General features: G+C 56.4%; 1 protein-coding gene and 1 non-coding gene across 6 annotated transcripts; one reads left to right on the top strand and one right to left on the bottom strand.

The window, feature by feature from the left end:
• Positions 1–604: 604 nt before the first annotated feature.
• On the bottom strand, positions 605–17,314 carry l3mbtl2 (L3MBTL histone methyl-lysine binding protein 2). Of its 5 annotated transcripts, XM_069196842.1 has the most exons (20): positions 17,105–17,314; positions 16,615–16,758; positions 15,972–16,165; positions 15,283–15,389; positions 9,650–9,833; positions 9,068–9,201; positions 8,858–8,981; positions 7,766–7,845; positions 7,555–7,672; positions 7,235–7,369; positions 6,530–6,618; positions 5,721–5,952; positions 5,557–5,633; positions 5,361–5,465; positions 4,608–4,755; positions 3,866–3,948; positions 3,556–3,790; positions 3,374–3,430; positions 3,175–3,285; positions 605–1,746 (listed from the first exon to the last, which is right to left on the bottom strand). In XM_069196842.1, the coding sequence occupies exons 1-20, from the start codon at positions 17,215–17,217 to the stop codon at positions 1,619–1,621; spliced, it is 2,598 nt and encodes an 865-aa protein (XP_069052943.1). In that variant the 5' UTR covers positions 17,218–17,314; the 3' UTR covers positions 605–1,618. The 5 variants fall into 5 exon arrangements, with proteins under 5 accessions (XP_069052943.1, XP_069052945.1, XP_069052944.1 ...); XM_069196844.1 differs by lacking the exons at positions 15,283–15,389; positions 15,972–16,165; positions 16,615–16,758; positions 17,105–17,314 and adding exons at positions 11,930–12,048; positions 13,336–13,350; XM_069196843.1 differs by lacking the exons at positions 15,283–15,389; positions 15,972–16,165; positions 16,615–16,758; positions 17,105–17,314 and adding exons at positions 11,930–12,048; positions 12,537–13,306.
• trnaq-cug (transfer RNA glutamine (anticodon CUG)) lies at positions 13,667–13,738 on the top strand. The gene has a single exon. It is a non-coding gene; the product is annotated as a tRNA-Gln (tRNA).
• Positions 17,315–17,333: the final 19 nt, after the last annotated feature.

Below are 17,333 nucleotides of genomic sequence, written 5' to 3'. Positions count from 1 at the left end.
TTATTTACAAATGAACTGTTTGAGATACTGTTGTCCAGCCCTGAATTGCTACAGGATTAACAACCCGTTCTGCTCACAAGGCAGTGGGCAGTTACTAACACCGCTGGTGGCCAGAGTCCAGCTCTGGACGTCCGCCATGCTGCACGCCCGCTCGTCCTGCTCAGCTCCTCAGTCTAGACCCTGTGATCACAGAGGACCACCAGCAACACCAGAAAACCAGCGAGGACCAGTCAGGACCAGTCAGGAATCTGCCAGCCCCCTCTCCTGTAATGAAATCTGGAGTCTCTCCCAGCTCTCTCCCCCTCTCTTCCTGAGGAGTGAGAATTCACTCCCAGTTCTCTTCCTCTCTTCCTGAGGAGTGAGAATTCACTCCCAGTTCTCTTCCTCTCTTCCTGAGGAGTGAGAATTCACTCCCAGTTCTCTCCCTCTCTTTCTGAGGAGTGAGAATTCACTCCTAGTTCTCTTCCTCTCTTTCTGAGGAGTGAGAATTCACTCCTAGTTCTCTTCCTCTCTTTCTGAGGAGTGAGAATTCACTCCCAGTTCTCTCCCTCTCTTTCTGAGGAGTGAGAATTCACTCCCAGTTCTCTTCCTCTCTTTCTGAGAATTCACTCCCAGTTCTCTTCCTCTCTTTCTGAGGAGTGAGAATTCACTCCCAGTTCTCTACCTCTCTTTCTGAGGAGTGAGAATTCACTCCCAGTTCTCTCCCTCTCTTTCTGGGGAGTGAGAATTCACTCCCAGTTCTCTCCCTCTCTTTCTGAGGAGTGAGAATTCACTCCCAGTTCTCTCCCTCTCTTTCTGAGGAGTGAAAATTCACTCCCAGTTCTCTACCTCTCTTTCTGAGGAGTGAAAATTCACTCCCAGTTCTCTCCCTCTCTTTCTGGGGAGTGAGAATTAACTCCCAGTTCTCTCCCTCTCTTTCGGAGGAGTGAGAATTCACTCCATGTCCTTTCCCAGGATGACTAATCAGGGCCGTGATGCCAAACTCCACACCTCTGTAATAACTCCTCTGTTATTTCTACATCTTTAAAAACTGAGGCCCGAAAGCAGACTGGAAAACCTTGTGGACCGTGGATCCCACTGGCCGCCTCTGGTTTAGAAGAACCTCCTACCGTCCACCCTGCCAGAGCGACGAGTCCGGACCAGGGGCGGACGCCTCGGAGCCAGCGCCCTGGTCCAGACTGTCGGCGTCTCCCAGTCTTCCAGCGGAAGACGCTCTCATGGACAGCAACACTCTGTCCTGCTCCTGCTGCAGGACCACAACACACCTTCTTCTCCCTGCATCTGGACCTTTCCTGACGTAGCTGCTGGTCACACAGGACACCGTGCCCCTGCCTGCGTCCTGGACAGGTCAAGTTTTTACAGGGTGCTGTTCCTGGGAGCGATGCAGTTCTCTGGTTTCATATTTCACCTAATTAGTTACTTCCAGTAATTACTCAATTCAACAGTTCAAATCCCCTCAGGGCCTACTGTACAGACCCGATGGTCTGGGCCACAGGGGGAGAGCAGAGACACTGCAGGTGGCAGCAGAGGACAGGGAAACAGCCACAGAGGGACTGAGAGAGCGCGGGCGTGCGCTGCTCGTGTACCCCAGGGGTACGGGAGTATCTGCGGCCCCCCCTCATTCTCCATCCTCCTGCTTCACCTCCTCCAACAGCGTCTGCAAGTCCTCTGGTTGCTCCAGGGGTGGCTGGGGGTCACAGGCCACCTCCTCCTCCTCCTCCTCCACCTTCACCTTCACCGCGATGACTGTGGGGCCGGGAAGGACAGAGGTCACAGGTCAGAGATCACGCACTCTCACTGCTCACCTAACAGTGATGCAGGTGTCCAGGACTACTGAGCCCCACTACCATGACTTGCAGCAACAGGGAAGGTTGATGGATTTTTAAAATAATTAGCTCCGAATTTTAAAACTGCTTCTGAAGGGGAGGTGGGCGCAGCTGGCGCAGTTACTGCAGGGCAGGTGAGCGCAGCTGGCGCAGTTACTGCAGGGCGGGTGTGCGCAGCTGGCGCAGTTACTGCAGGGCGGGTGTGCGCAGGTGGCACAGTTACTGCAGGGCGGGTGTGCGCAGGTGGCACAGTTACTGCAGGGCGGGTGTGCGCAGGTGGCGCAGTTACTGCAGAGCAGGTGAGCGCAGGTGGCACAGTTACTGCAGGGCGGGTGTGCGCAGCTGGCGCAGTTACTGCAGGGCAGGTGAGCGCAGGTGGCACAGTTACTGCAGGGCGGGTGTGCGCAGGTGGCACAGTTACTGCAGGGCGGGTGTGCGCAGGTGGCACAGTTACTGCAGAGCAGGTGAGCGCAGGTGGCACAGTTACTGCAGGGCGGGTGTGCGCAGGTGGCACAGTTACTGCAGGGCGGGTGTGCGCAGGTGGCGCAGTTACTGCAGAGCAGGTGAGCGCAGGTGGCGCAGTTACTGCAGAGCGGGTGTGCGCAGCTGGCGCAGTTACTGCAGGGCAGGTGAGCGCAGGTGGCACAGTTACTGCAGGGCGGGTGTGCGAAGGTGGCACAGTTACTGCAGGGCGGGTGAGCGCAGCTGGCACAGTTACTGCAGAGCAGGTGGGCGCAGCTGGCGCAGTTACTGCAGAGCAGGTGGGCGCAGCTGGCGCAGTTACTGCAGAGCAGGTGGGCGCAGCTGGCGCAGTTACTGCAGGGCAGGTGAGCGCAGCTGGCGCAGTTACTGCAGGGCAGGTGAGCGCAGCTGGCGCAGTTACTGCAGGGCAGGTGAGCGCAGCTGGCGCAGTTACTGCAGGGCAGGTGAGCGCAGCTGGCGCAGTTACTGCAGGGCAGGTGAGCGCAGCTGGCACAGTTACTGCAGGGCGGGTGTGCGCAGGTGGCACAGTTAAAGCAGGGCGGGTGTGCGCAGGTGGCACAGTTACTGCAAGGCGGGTGTGCGCAGCTGGCGCAGTTACTGCAGGGCAGGTGAGCGCAGGTGGCACAGTTACTGCAGGGCGGGTGTGCGAAGGTGGCACAGTTACTGCAGAGCAGGTGAGCGCAGCTGGCACAGTTACTGCAGGGCGGGTGTGCGCAGGTGGCGCAGTTACTGCAGAGCAGGTGAGCGCAGCTGGGGCAGTTACTGCAGGGCGGGTGGGCGCAGCCTCTGCATACCCCCAGAGAATCTGGGGTCTCCAAGACCGTCGCTGCCAAGGCACAGCGAGGAGAAAAGGCGGGACACTCACTCTCCTCCTCCACGGGCTCGGTCTTCAGCTCCTCGGAGGTGGGGGTCTTGCTCCTCAGGGGCGGGCGGTTTTTGGCAATCAGCGAGGCCAGCTTCCTGACCAGCCTCCTCTCTGGGGGGGGAGGGGGGAACAGTTTTCCATGAAAAGGCGAGGAGAGAGTTTCATAAAGAACAAGACGGGGGAGGAGAGGGAGACTCACTTCTCTTCCCAAGCGGTCTGTTTTTCTGGGGATCTTCTGGGGAGCTGGGGCACTCCTCTGCGACACAAAGGAGAGCTGATATTAGCTAATGAAACGCGCAGCTGAACCCTAAATTTAAAATACACTTGGCCCCGTGAAAGCGGACGTCGGTGTCCCCCGAACCCCACTCCCCCGCCCCGTACCTGTGGCTACAGGAGGCTGGAGCTGGTACCCCGTGATCTCACACCAGCCCACGGGGTAGATGTCGGGGGACTGGCAGTCCGCCCACTGGTCGAAGTCGGGGTCCCAGCCGTCGAAGTGCAGCCGCAGGAGGCGGCCCACGACCCGCTTCACCGTGGCGACGCAGATCAGCCGGGGCTCCATCAGGTCGACGGCCTCCAGCTTCATCCCGGCGGCGAACCCGTGGCCAGGGCAGTCCTGAGGGAGAGAGGGGGGTCATTACAGACTCGCCGCCCGGCCGACCGGACGCTGACCAGTCCGAACCCCTCTCACCGTGTTGAAGAGACGGGCAGGGGCAGCTCTCGAACCCGTTTCTTCCTGGTACTTGGCCCAGGTGAACGTCTTCTTGTCGCAGCCTGAGACAGAGGCCCACAGTCACTGACCGACACGAATTCATGCCACAGCTGTGTGTTCGCAGACAGAGCGTACCGGTCAGTGTACTATTATACAGAGTGTACCGGTCAGTGTGTGTTCGCAGACAGAGCGTACCGGTCAGTGTACTATTATACAGGGTGTACCGGTCAGTGTGTGTTCGCAGACAGAGCGTACCGGTCAGTGTACTATTATACAGGGTGTACCGGTCAGTGTGTGTTGGCAGACAGAGCGTACCGGTCAGTGTACTATTATACAGTGTGTACCGGTCAGTGTGTGTTCGCAGACAGAGCGTACCGGTCAGTGTACTATTATACAGAGTGTACCGGTCAGTGTACTATTATACAGGGTGTACCGGTCAGTGTGTGTTGGCAGACAGAGCGTACCGGTCAGTGTACTATTATACAGTGTGTACCGGTCAGTGTGTGTTCGCAGACAGAGCGTACCGGTCAGTGTACTATTATACAGTGTGTACCGGTCAGTGTGTGTTCGCAGACAGAGCGTACCGGTCAGTGTACTATTATACAGTGTGTACCGGTCAGTGTGTGTTCGCAGACAGAGCGTACCGGTCAGTGTACTATTATACAGTGTGTACCGGTCAGTGTGTGTTGGCAGACAGTGGGCGCCAGGCAGGGAGTCGTACCAGGAGGCAGGGTGAGAGGGATCTTGTGCTGCTGGCAGAAACCAGCAGGCAGGATGGCATGAGAGGAGGCATGATAGCAAAACCAGTCAGAACCGTCGTCCACCTCATTAGAGTCAATCCCCACCATCAGGTACCCGTCCAACAGCACCTGGAAAGACAGAAGCAGAGAACTTAATACAGACACACTGACTGGACACTCCAGTACATGAACACTGCACTGAGAGAGAGAGGGGTTCATACAGACACACTGACTGGACACTCCAGTACATGAACACTGCACTGAGAGAGAGAGGGGTTCATACAGACACACTGACTGGACACTCCAGTACATGAACAGTGCACTGAGAGAGAGAGGGGTTCATACAGACACACTGACTGGACACTCCAGTACATGAACACTGTACTGAGAGAGAGAGGGGTTCATACACACACTGACTGGACACTCCAGTACATGAACACTGCACTGAGAGAGAGAGGGGTTCATACAGACACACTGACTGGACACTCCAGTACATGAACACTGCACTGAGAGAGAGGGGTTCATACAGACACACTGACTGGACACTCCAGTACATGAACACTGCACTGAGAGAGAGAGGGGTTCATACACACACACTGACTGGACACTCCAGTACATGAACACTGCACTGAGAGAGAGAGAGAGAGGGGTTCATACAGACACACTGACTGGACACTCCAGTACATGAACACGGCACTGACAGGGTCTGAGAGTGCGTTAGGGCGTTGGGTCACCTTGCGCACGGTGGCCACGCAGATGTTGCCCAGATTCAGAGGGTCGATGGCCTCCAGCTTCATCCCCTCCTCAAAGAACCCCCCCTCCGGGTACACGGTCCGCACCTGGGGGGGGGGAGAGAGAGAGCCGTCAGGGCCGGAGGGGCGGGGGAGCGGCGCAGGGGGAGACGGCCAGCGGGCGGGAGAGGGCCCTGACCTTCTTGAAGAGGTAGGGCACGCTGTCGCAGTAGATCCTGCGGAAGGTGGGGTGGCTGCTCATGTCCACGCGCTTCTCTGCGGGGACGGACGAGACGAGACGACACGTTCAGCACCGGCCGGCCCCGGCCCCCCCTGGACCCCCCCCACGCCCCGCCGCCTTACCCAGCGGCTTGAGCCCGTGCCCCACGCGGCGCGACCAGCCCACGGGGTGCACCAGCGGGCTCCACATGTGGCACCAGAAGTCGCTGTGGGCGTCGCCGTCCTCGTACAGCAGGCGCAGGCGCCCGCCGATCACCGTGTCCACCACCGCCGGCCGCGTGCGGCTCACCCTCGCCTTGTCCACCACCTCCACCCGCATGCCCTGGCGGAAGGGGTACTTCATGCTCTCGGCCATCTGGGGGGCGAGAGAGACGCACCGAGAGTGAGCGCAGACGGGCTGCGGAGATCCGTGTGTGTGTGTGTGTGTGTGTGTGAGAGAGAGAGACAGTCTGGAACAGCTGGACAGCAGAACACAGCAGCAGCTGGAACACCCTGCAGCCCCATCACCCTGCAGCCCCACTGGAGCCCAGCAGGGTGAGCCTGGCCAGGACCTGGAGGGGAGACTCCTGGGATCAACTGAGGCTGCTGCTGGATGAGCTGTGAGTGGGGCCAGCAGGGGGCGCTCACCCTGCGGTCTGTGTGGGTCCTAATGCCCCAGTATAGTGATTATACTGCGCCGTCCTTCGGATGAGACGTAAAACGGAGGTCCTGACTCTCTGTGGTCATTAAAAATCCCAGGACGTTTCTCGACAAGAGTAGGGGTGTTACCCCAGTGTCCTGGCCAAATTTCCTCCCTGGCCTTTACCAGTCATGGCCTCCTAATAATCACAGGCCAGTCAGACAGACATGGGACGGAGAGACGGAAAGGGACAGCGGGGAGGGAAGAGACGAGGGCGTCCGGTACGATTTCGCAAGACGGTCCCAGGACTCACTTTGACATAGAAATCGACGGGCAGGGTCCTGGCGCCCACCAGCTTCTTCATCAGGTAGCTCTTCCAATCCTTGATGCGCTCATGCACAGCTGGAGAGAGAGACAGGACGCTGGCCTTACAGCAATCTACAATACTCTATCCACAGCACTGTCTCACCTGTCCAGATTCACAATAGTCTGCAGAGCACAGACACACCAGTCAAGTGTTGCACTAGTCTGCAGCACTGTCACACCTGTCCAGTGTCACACTGATCTGCAGAACACAGTCACACCTGTCCAGTTTCACAATAGTCTGCAGAGCACAGTCACACCTGTCCAGTTTCACAATAGTCTGCAGAGCACAGTCACACCAGTCCAGTGTTGCACTAGCCTGCAGTACTGTCACACCAGTCCAGTGTTGCACTAGTCCAGTGTTGCACTAGCCTGCAGTACTGTCACACCAGTCCAGTGTTGCACTAGTCCAGTGTTGCACTAGTCTGCAGTACTGTCACACCAGTGTTGCACTAGCCCAGTGTCGCACTAGTCTGCAGCACTGTCACACCAGTGTTGCACTAGCCCAGTGTCGCACTAGTCTGCAGCACTGTCACACCAGTGTTGCACTAGCCCAGTGTCGCACTAGCCTGCAGTACTGTCACACCAGTGTTGCACTAGCCCAGTGTCAGGTCAGTCTGCAGGGCGCTGTAGGGAGTGTTAGCGGGAGACTCACACTGCGGGGGCACTAACAGCTTGCTGTTGACAGCACACCAGCCGATGGGGTGGATGTCCACGGTGCCCAGGTTACACCAGAAGTCGTGGCTGCCGTCGCCCTCGAACCCCTCGTAGCGCAGCAGGGCCTTGTAGCCTGACGGGCACAGAGACACGCGGACAGGACCGGGGGGGCCGGAGTGAAATAACTTTCCCCACCACGGCATCGCCGAAGAACAGTGTGGAGGGCATTAACTGTGGCCCTGCCCCTGGGAGGCCCCCTGCTGGCTGAACCGAAGCGCGAGACCGAGCGAGCAGGCCGGACCTGACCGGCGCACTGACCTGCCAGTCGGACGATGGAGGCGATCCAGTACACCTTACTGGGCAGCACCGCGTCGCTGTTCAACACCTCCACCTTCAGGCCCACGGTGATGTCCTCCCACTGGTCGTACAGGGGCACCTGCGGGCGGCCGGCGAGAGAGAGAGAGAGATGGACACCAGCTCGCCGGCGCCCGCGGGGCTGTGTGGGAGGGCGGGGGGGCGACAGACTCACGTGTCGGAAGCAGGTGACGGGCGCCGCCCTGTGGCCGTGCTCCTTGAGGTAGCTGCCCCAGTCGAAGCCCACCACGAAGGCTGTGGAGACAGCACACCGTGGGCACAGCGCAGTCCACTGCAGCGCACGAGTGGGCGCCTGCGCGCCGTGCCTGTCCGAGTGTGAGTGTGGGTGTGGGTGCGGTCCAGCACAGTGTCCAGTCCGAGTGTGGGTGCGGTCCAGCACAGTGTCCAGTCCGAGTGTGAGTGTGGGTGCGGTCCAGCACAGTGTCCAGTCCGAGTGTGAGTGAGTGCGGTCCAGCACAGTGTCCAGTCTGAGTGTGAGTGTGGGTGTGGGTGCGGTCCAGCGCAGTGTCCAGTCCGAGTGAGTGTGAGTGTGGGTGCGGTCCAGCACAGTGTCCAGTCTGAGTGTGAGTGTGGGTGTGGGTGCGGTCCAGCGCAGTGTCCAGTCCGAGTGAGTGTGGGTGTGGGTGCGGTCCAGCACAGTGTCCAGTCTGAGTGTGAGTGTGGGTGTGGGTGCGGTCCAGTGCAGTGTCCAGTCCGAGTGAGTGTGGGTGTGGGTGCGGTCCAGTGCAGTGTCCAGTCCGAGTGAGTGTGGGTGTGGGTGCGGTCCAGTGCAGTGTCCAGTCCGAGTGAGTGTGGGTGTGGGTGCGGTCCAGCGCAGTGTCCAGTCTGAGTGTGGGTGTGGGTGCGGTCCAGTGCAGTGTCCAGTCTGAGTGTGAGTGTGGGTGCGGTCCAGTGCAGTGTCCAGTCTGAGTGTGAGTGTGAGTGTGGGTGCGGTCCAGTGCAGTGTCCAGTCCGAGTGTGAGTGTGAGTGTGGGTGCGGTCCAGTGCAGTGTCCAGTCCGAGTGAGTGTGGGTGCGGTCCAGTGCAGTGTCCAGTCCGAGTGAGTGTGGGTGCGGTCCAGTGCAGTGTCCAGTCCGAGTGAGTGTGGGTGTGGGTGTGGGTGCGGTCCAGCACAGTGTCCAGTCCGAGTGATTGTGAGTGTGGGTGCGGTCCAGCGCAGTGTCCAGTCCGAGTGTGGCTGCAGTCCAGCGCGGTGTCCAGTCCCAGTGCATGCGTGTTAAGGCCCCGACGGCCCGGAGAGTCTCACCATCCTGCCCGGTCACCGTGCCGTCGTGCAGCTGCCCGACGCCCTGGGAGTGCAGGAAGGCCCCGATCTTGCTGGACCAGGCGGCCTTGTGCAGCACCTTGGCCTTCTTGGTGGGAGGCTTGCCCTGCAATCAGAGAGCCGGCCGTGAGCGCGCGCGGCCCACGCGGCCACGAGGTCGCTCCCGCCGCCCCTTGACCCCCGACCCCTGACCTGCAGCCGGGCCAGGATGGAGGCCTTCTTGGAGTTGGAGGAGTAGCTGCGGGAGCAGGAGACGCTGCAGAAGCGCTTGGTCTTGGAGAAGAAGGCGTCCCTGGTGCCCACCATGCCACACATCTCGCACACCGCTGCAGGAGACACGAGCCAGCGGTCAGCCAGGCGTCGGCTACCGACCCGACGTCCTCGGTTTCCCTCGCACCGCCCTCCCCTCCGCTCCCCGTTCCCTGCCCGCCCCTTGCGGTCCCTCTATCGCCATAATCTGTCCGCCGCCTTCCCTTTCCCAGCACCGGGAGCGGTCTGCCGCGCACTGTCCCGACGCCGGACACCTCCAGCAGAGTCGACCCGTACCCTCCTAAAAACACGCCAAAAGACTTGTCGGAATTGTCTTCCACGTGTACATTTCCCTTTGAGGGTGAGCCCAGAACAAGCTGGGATTTCAGGCCACACCTACAACCGGGGTAGCAGGGCCGTATCTCAGGCAACGGCCGCTCTGTGCCACCCCTCTGGCTACGCCCCTGTCCCCCATCCCCCCCGTCCGGATTCTCCCTCCCTTCCCACCTCGCCCCCGCCTCTCACCCGGCTCGTGCATCTCCTCCTTGGACAGCGGCGCCCGGGGCGGGGAGGCGGGGGACAGGGCGTCTGGATCCCTGCCCAGCTCCTCCTCAGACTCCATCTCCCCCTCGCTGTCCAGGAGCAGCTGGGGGCTCCCCGCCCCGGCCAGGACGGGGACGGGCGGCCGGGATCCTGGGGAATCCTTTTCCTGCGGGAGCGAAAGGGCACCGGGGTCACTGCGGGGGCCCGTCCAGCCAACACACCCTTCCTCGCCTCCGGATTCCCCGGATTCCCACTGGCTTCTCCGGGTGGGGGGGTACGTCGTGAGTGAAGTACCAGCACACTGCTTCTCCTCTGGGGTTCTCAAGTCAACGCCTGTGTTCCTGTGAGTGCAGCCCAGTACAGCACCCGGGGGCGCAGGTAACAGGCACCTCGTTTTGTGGATATTGTGGTAATGGGAATCAAAGTTATTCCTAACCAGGACTGGGAACCCCTGATTTAGGGTGACCTATAAGACCAGCATGAGGAGCAGAGACAGAGCCCCTGCCTTACTCTAACTGGACTGGGGCCTGCAGGACCAGTGAGAGACTCTTGACTTACTGAGCACTAGGAGACTAACTGGACTGGGGCCTGCAGGACCAGTTAGAGACTCTGACTTACTGAGCACTAGGAGACTAACTGGACTGGGGCCTGCAGGACCAGTTAGAGACTCTGACTTACTGAGCACTAGGAGACTAACTGGACTGGGGCCTGCAGGACCAGTTAGAGACTCCTGACGTACTGAGCACTAGGAGACTAACTGGACTGGGGCCTGCAGGACCAGTTAGAGACTCCTGACTTACTGAGCACTAGGAGACTAACTGGACTGGGGCCTGCAGGACCGGGACAGGAGAGACGTGGTTCAGAAGCGTGGTACAGCTATCACGATAAAGCCACCATCGAGTTGGACTGTAAGAGCTCTGGTGCTGCTCTGGGCGATTTTAACTCTGCGCTGGTATCGCCGGCCAGCGAGCTACACTTTCGCAACCTCGCGCACGCACGCACCACGCAACAGCACAACCGTGGGAAGCTTAACCAAATTCAAGGAGAACCACAACACTATTTCTTACATCCCGGGGCTAGAATGGATCGGCGCCGACGTCGCGCGCCTGGCGGGGGAACCACCAAGCACAAGGCGACGCGTACAAGCTCTGGCGTTCATCGCGGAAGAGGCGAGGTCTCCACGTCCGTGCAGCGCCACCACCGTTGCCCGCGATGCTGAACGATGCAGGACCTCCGGGCACGTCCAAGCGGCCCTGTTACACTGCCGACCAGCAGGCCCAAGAAGGCGTCTCCCTTCACTCCGGACAGAGAACAGCGCGTGCGCTAACCTAACAGCCCCGACGGACGCGCGAGGGTATGGGCTCGAACTCCAGTCCACGCAAGACTAAACAGACGCTGAAGCCGGGGCGGAACCAGCGCCGATGAAACAGAACCTGCCCCCCCCGAAGGCAGCCACGCCGAATTCCACCTGGGGGATCTTGGCAGGTGGCGCGGTTGTCGAGACTGCACACTGGCGCCAACGGCGAAGGGATCGCGGCGTTGTCGTGAGGCGCGAGCTCCGTGGCGATATCGAAGAGAAGACCCCACTTTCTCCCCCAGGTGCACCCCGAATTCTCAGCGGTGTGCCTCATCAGAAGAGCCCTGCAGGGGCTTGCTTGCCAGCTTTACAAACTGAGGCTGATCTCCATTTACACCGGACAGCAAGGCAGAACAAAAACATACCTGGCTAGATCATTTGGAATTTTTTTTAAAGATACGATAGGAGTTTCTAAAAAAAAACATTACAGCATCAATCGGCTGCTGTATTGTCAAAACTCACGTATTGATTCAAATGGCTGGGAATGTCATTTCAAATTCGGTGCACATCAAAATTATGTTACTTATTTATTGTGTCGAATCCTTGATCAGGGAAAACCAAAATCAATCATGAACAAAATAGTGTTATTAGGGCTATTACTTGCATCTAAATTTTACACACAGATATCAAACTTTCTTGTTAAATATTTTCATATCTAGCCTTCAGGCCCTCTTCAGACAGAAGACACCAAACTTGGGTTTGCTGTTTAAAGCCAGGGAGGAAGTAGCTAATCTCTCCCAGCTCGAGGTCATTAGACAGGAAATGGACAAGCCCCCCCCCCCCCCGGGCATCGTGGGAAGTGTAGTTCTCCACCTCACCTGCGGAGAGGAAAACTACACATTTTTAAAGAGGTTACAAAGAGTAGAGGCTTCTCCGTACTCTAGGCCCAAGGTATACTCACATACCCGTTCTCTATTGAGCGCTGATTTGGCCCTCCCACTGCTTTCTGTTTTCATCGGTTGCTTTTCCTGAGTAAAAACGGTAGGAACGGCCCCGGGCTTGAGCCTAAGTTTTGGCTCAGTATCTGAAATGAATATATTTTATATTACGGACCGTCGGGCTTCACAAACACGTAAACTCCAAAGCAGAGAAAAGCTCAACACACAGGTCCTATCCCAAACTGACAACATCTGAAACCGATCTATTACTGTCACAATGAGTCACATGCTTTAGCCCATGCAGATGACGCCACTTTATTCAGTTTAAATATCCTCATGAAGCCCATCCATACAAGGCGACGTGTTTTTTTAGATAGTTAATCTAAGGTTTGCAAAAAAAAAAGAGCGATCTGCCAACCAACATAAATACGCTCATATTCCTTCCCAAATTTGACAAAAGTGCTCTTTCATTTATTTTCTGGTACATCAGACGTGACAGAAAGATTCTAGCAGGGCTTGATATTCTTGGAGGACGTGTCGTGTCACAGCCCGTGTGGATGCCAGGACAGCCGATCTGAATGAGCGCAGCTGACCTGACTTCAACCCAGCGGCTTTGCTGACAAAACCTACTTACTTGTTAACTCAGCTTGCAGATCGCGTTCGAACATTTCTGGGGTGAAGTGCTTGCTGCACAACCTGTGCTTATCTGATCGCGCATCGCGCTGAATCTCCTCGAGGAACGTGTCGACGGGCCCGGCTTCAGCGCCCATGTTGGCTAGCCACCGCCTGGCCAGTTCAATATCTCTTGGAAAAGGAAACAGCCTGACCTTCTGCTGATGAGAGCCCCTGCTTTGGGTGCGGCCACTATGTTCTGAACAGCCAAAGGCACGACAGTGAGGCATCGTCCGAGACACATGCGCGACTCCAAAAGGACAAACAGGAGTGATGTTGTTATAGATAGAAGATCACGCTTCTCGGCCGGCGAGCAGGAAGGGCCGATTTTACGTCACCGCTCTCGCGATCTCTCGTTCTCTCGCCCGTGACGAGTTCGCGTGCTGCTCTCCACCCCCCGCCTGCGACAGCATGGCGACCGCGCTGTGCTTACACAAAAGTTCACGATGTCGCGCTTCGTTCCACATGCGTTAAATTTGGCGATTCTTTTAACGTGCAGTAATCGACTTTGTTACCGAGATCGAATACCCTGGTCTGAGAAATTGTGAGCGCAGCTCCCCTTTAACGAAAACAAGAGGTTAGCGCCCGAAGGCTATACACTGCAAAACCGAGGGATGTTTAAAAAAAAAACAAAATGCACACTTGTTTAAGTCATGCGAACGCTTAAACACCATCAAGCGGTCTTGGATATTGTTTCCTTTGTCTGCACATTAATGCAGTTGTAAGTATTTAGAATTGCCGAACAAAACAACATAACTTACGCGCTCCATGCCGAGTTAGGGCCGGTCAAGTATCTCGCTCCCTATTGGCTAACCGGTAGACCTATCCCACCAATCGCAGCCGAGGTTCATCGCTGAGATCCGCTGAGGGTTCTGGGATTTGTAGTTTCGTACACTTGCGCGGAATAGACGCACGTTCCCTTCGCTGTATCCTAATATACCCGTCTACATAACGCGTTTCTAACACAGTCAGTTAAAACACACCTTAACCCGAAACGCGTGCTCAACAAGTAATCGACATCGGCATCGAATGAGAGCGCTTGTCGTTCTACTCAAATACAGAAAAGAGACGACCGACACGGCTCAGTCACATGGTTCCATGGTGTAATGGTTAGCACTCTGGACTCTGAATCCAGCGATCCGAGTTCAAATCTCGGTGGAACCTGACGTTTTTTAAGTCAGTGTCATTATTAACTTCACATTTACCCTTTTTTTTCCATACAGTTATTTCAAACATTCAGAATATTTCCAGAATCCATTTCTGTGTATAGACAGCACACTTCTGAACCTACCTTTGATACTGCAGATGGCATTCCACATCAAACCCTGAAAAACGTTCTCCATGTGTTTTTATCTTATTGTATGTGCTTATATACTGCATATCATCTTACAGCATGGCTGGGCAGCTTGTTCCACACTCCCACCCCCTCTTGCACACTAATCTGCAAAGGCAGCAGCTTGAGTTGTGTTACTAGTAGAGACAGCTAATAATAATACTACTGCTAATACTAATACTAATAATAATTGATTACTCTTATATAGCGCTTTTCTGGACACTCCACTCACAGCGCTGTACAGGTACTGGGGATCCCCTCCACCCCCACCAGTGTGTACCCCACCTGGATGATGCTCCAGTCCGCTCCCCACACACCAGCTCTCAGTGGGGAGGAGAGCAGAGTGATGGAGCCAGTTCAGAGAGGGGGGTTATCAGGAGGCCATGACTTTTTTTTTCAAGAAAAAAATAATAGTGGTAATAGTAGTCGTGTCAGTGGTAGTATAAGTAACATTAACAGTAGTATCAGTGGTAGTATCAGTGACAGCAGGGGCAGTGTCAGTGGTAGTATTAGTAGCAGTAACAGTAGTATCAGTGGTAGTATCAGTGACAGCAGGGGCAGTGTCAGTGGTAGTATTAGTAGCAGTAACAGTAGTATCAGTGGTAGTATCAGTGCCAGCAGGGGCAGTGTCAGTGGTAGTATTAGTAGCAGTAACAGTAGTATCAGTGGTAGTATCAGTGACAGCAGGGGCAGTGTCAGTGGTAGTATTAGTAGCAGTAACAGTAGTATCAGTGGTAGTATCAGTGACAGCAGGGGCAGTGTCAGTGGTAGTATTAGTAGCAGTAACAGTAGTATCAGTGGTAGTATCAGTGACAGCAGGGGCAGTGTCAGTGGTAGTATTAGTAGCAGTAACAGTAGTATCAGTGGTAGTATCAGTGACAGCAGGGGCAGTGTCAGTGGTAGTATTAGTAGCAGTAACAGTAGTATCAGTGGTAGTATCAGTGCCAGCAGGGGCAGTGTCAGTGGTAGTATTAGTAGCAGTAACAGTAGTATCAGTGGTAGTATCAGTGCCAGCAGGGGCAGTGTCAGTGGTAGTATTAGTAGCAGTAACAGTAGTATCAGTGGTAGTATCAGTGCCAGCAGGGGCAGTGTCAGTGGTAGTATTAGTAGCAGTAACAGTAGTATCAGTGGTAGTATCAGTGCCAGCAGGGGCAGTGTCAGTGGTAGTATTAGTAGCAGTAACAGTAGTATCAGTGACAGCAGGGGCAGTGTCAGTGGTAGTATCAGTGCCAGCAGGGGCAGTGTCAGTGGTAGTATTAGTAGCAGTAACAGTAGTATCAGTGGTAGTATTAGTGACAGCAGGGGCAGTGTCAGTGGAAGTATTAGTAGCAGTAACAGTAGTATCAGTGACAGTAACAGCAGCAGTATCACCTACCTGCAGCTCTGCGATGGGGTCCTGAGGGGAGCCCACATGCCTCTCCACACTCGCCTGCGACGCGGAGCCGTCTGCTGCAGCCGGCAGCCAGCTGGGCGGCGCTGGAGCTGCGGAGAACACAAGGCACAGCGGCTTCCATCGCATCCCGTGTGCTGACCGACACCCTGGGTTCAGGCCCAGTCTAACACGTCCCGAATGGATGAATAAACTGAGCAATAAACAGTCGGCATCTGTGATTCACCAGAACCGGCAAGTCACTAGCAGGAACACAGCCCACATGTTCTTACACGCTGTAAAAAAATTAATAACGAGAAGGCTCAATGCTCAAGCTTACATTACTGTAGCAAATTCCAATCAAACTGTTGCAATAAAAGCAAAAACACAGGCCTTAAGTTTAAAATTGTGGACAATTTATGGTAAAAGTTAAGGTGTGAAGCACAGTTAATTCCCCAAAACGGTTGGATTCGATCCTCTAATCGGGACGGGGGGGCTACTTTACGCAAAGGGCGGGAGTGGGGAACAAGCTTCCCTGCCATGGTTTTGATACCCTGGCTTTTGCCAAGAGGTGTCCGGTTATTTATGGCAGACAGATCTGTTAGTTACTGAAAAAGTAGAGCCATCAGTTACGGCCTCTTCTCCTCTGTGACTGTCCTCATGTCGCCCCCGATCTCCCCGGGCCCTGACCTCACCTCGGGAGGGAGGGGACAGATGCAGGACCCCTCCTGGGACTCCGGGCTCCTCTTCCCCGCCACCCTCTTCGCCAGTGGGACCCGGAGCGCCGCCTTCCGGGCCAAGAGGGGACGCCGGCTGGAACAGCAGAGGCTCGGGCTGCTTGGGCGCGTCCAGCGGCACCACAGGCCCTGCAGGCTCAGCACCGGGGGCCCTGCAGGCGGGAGAATGGAATCCTCTTCACTTTTATCCCACTAGTGATACGGCCAGCAGCTCCACCACCCTGCAGCTCCCAGCCGGCAGCCCCACTGGAGCCCAGCAGGGTGAGCCTGGCCAGTACCTGGAGGGGAGACTCCTGGGGTCAATTGAGGCTGCTGCTGGGAGAGGTGTGAGTGGGGCCAGCAGGGGGCGCTCACCCTGCGGTCTGTGTGGGTCCTGATGCCCCAGTATAGTGACGGGGACACTATACTGTAAAAAGGCACCGTCCTTTGGATGAGACATAAAACTGAGGTCCTGACTCTCTGTGGTCATTAAAAATCCCAGGGCGTCTCTCGACAAGAGCAGGAGTGTAACCCCAGTGTCCTGGCCAGATCCGGTGCCCCATGGTCCTGCCTGGCTCCCTGGGAGAACGCCACCCCCTCCTGCCTCTCGCAGGATGCTTACCGGTTCCTCCTCTTCTTCTGCGGCGTCCAGGCCCGCGGGCCGGTGGCCCGGGTCTTGAAGATGGACGGGCCCCTGTCCTTCTTCCCCTCCGCGAAGTGGCAGCTGCAGAGCCTGGAGAAGACGCTCGGGTCTTTGTCCTGCCGCCTGGAAGAAAAGACCGGCTGGTTGGCCTGACCCTCAGTTCAGGTGCCTCTAGAGGGCCTCTCTGTGTGTTTGTGGGGGGACAGGACAGGAACAGGACTTGTAAGGCAAAGAATCGCCATCCTATTGTTCCTGAACGACACATTTCACGTTTAGAGAAGCTCACAGAAACTACAACCAGACAACCTAAAGCCTTCTGTCAAAACAGGCAGGGGTTTGGTCTGTCACTCAATAGCTCGATACTCTGACGCAAAACAGGCTGCAGGTTTTTCAGAGGCATACTGGTGAAACGAAGACACCTGCCATATGTCACTTTTTAACTGTTTATCCCGCAAAACGGCGTGCCAACCTGCATCGCTCTTGCCAAACTCGGAACTGCCTCAGATCCTTGGGGAAACGGAAGAATTTGCAGGTTTCTCTTTCGCTGTGATGGTTGCAGTCGGGGGCAAAACACTGGACCATCGCAAACGCGTCCTTCTGCGGCGGGCCGGCAGGCTGCAGGTACAAAGTCAGGCTTCGTGTGGAACCGCAGGCCCTGTTGTTATGGGGACCGTGATGTCACAGCTCGCCGCCGGAAG

The sequence above is a fragment of the Lepisosteus oculatus genome, chromosome 12 (assembly GCF_040954835.1).
Source record: "Lepisosteus oculatus isolate fLepOcu1 chromosome 12, fLepOcu1.hap2, whole genome shotgun sequence".
Lineage (NCBI taxonomy): Eukaryota > Metazoa > Chordata > Actinopteri > Semionotiformes > Lepisosteidae > Lepisosteus > Lepisosteus oculatus.
This window is presented reverse-complemented; position numbering and strand designations above follow the sequence as displayed.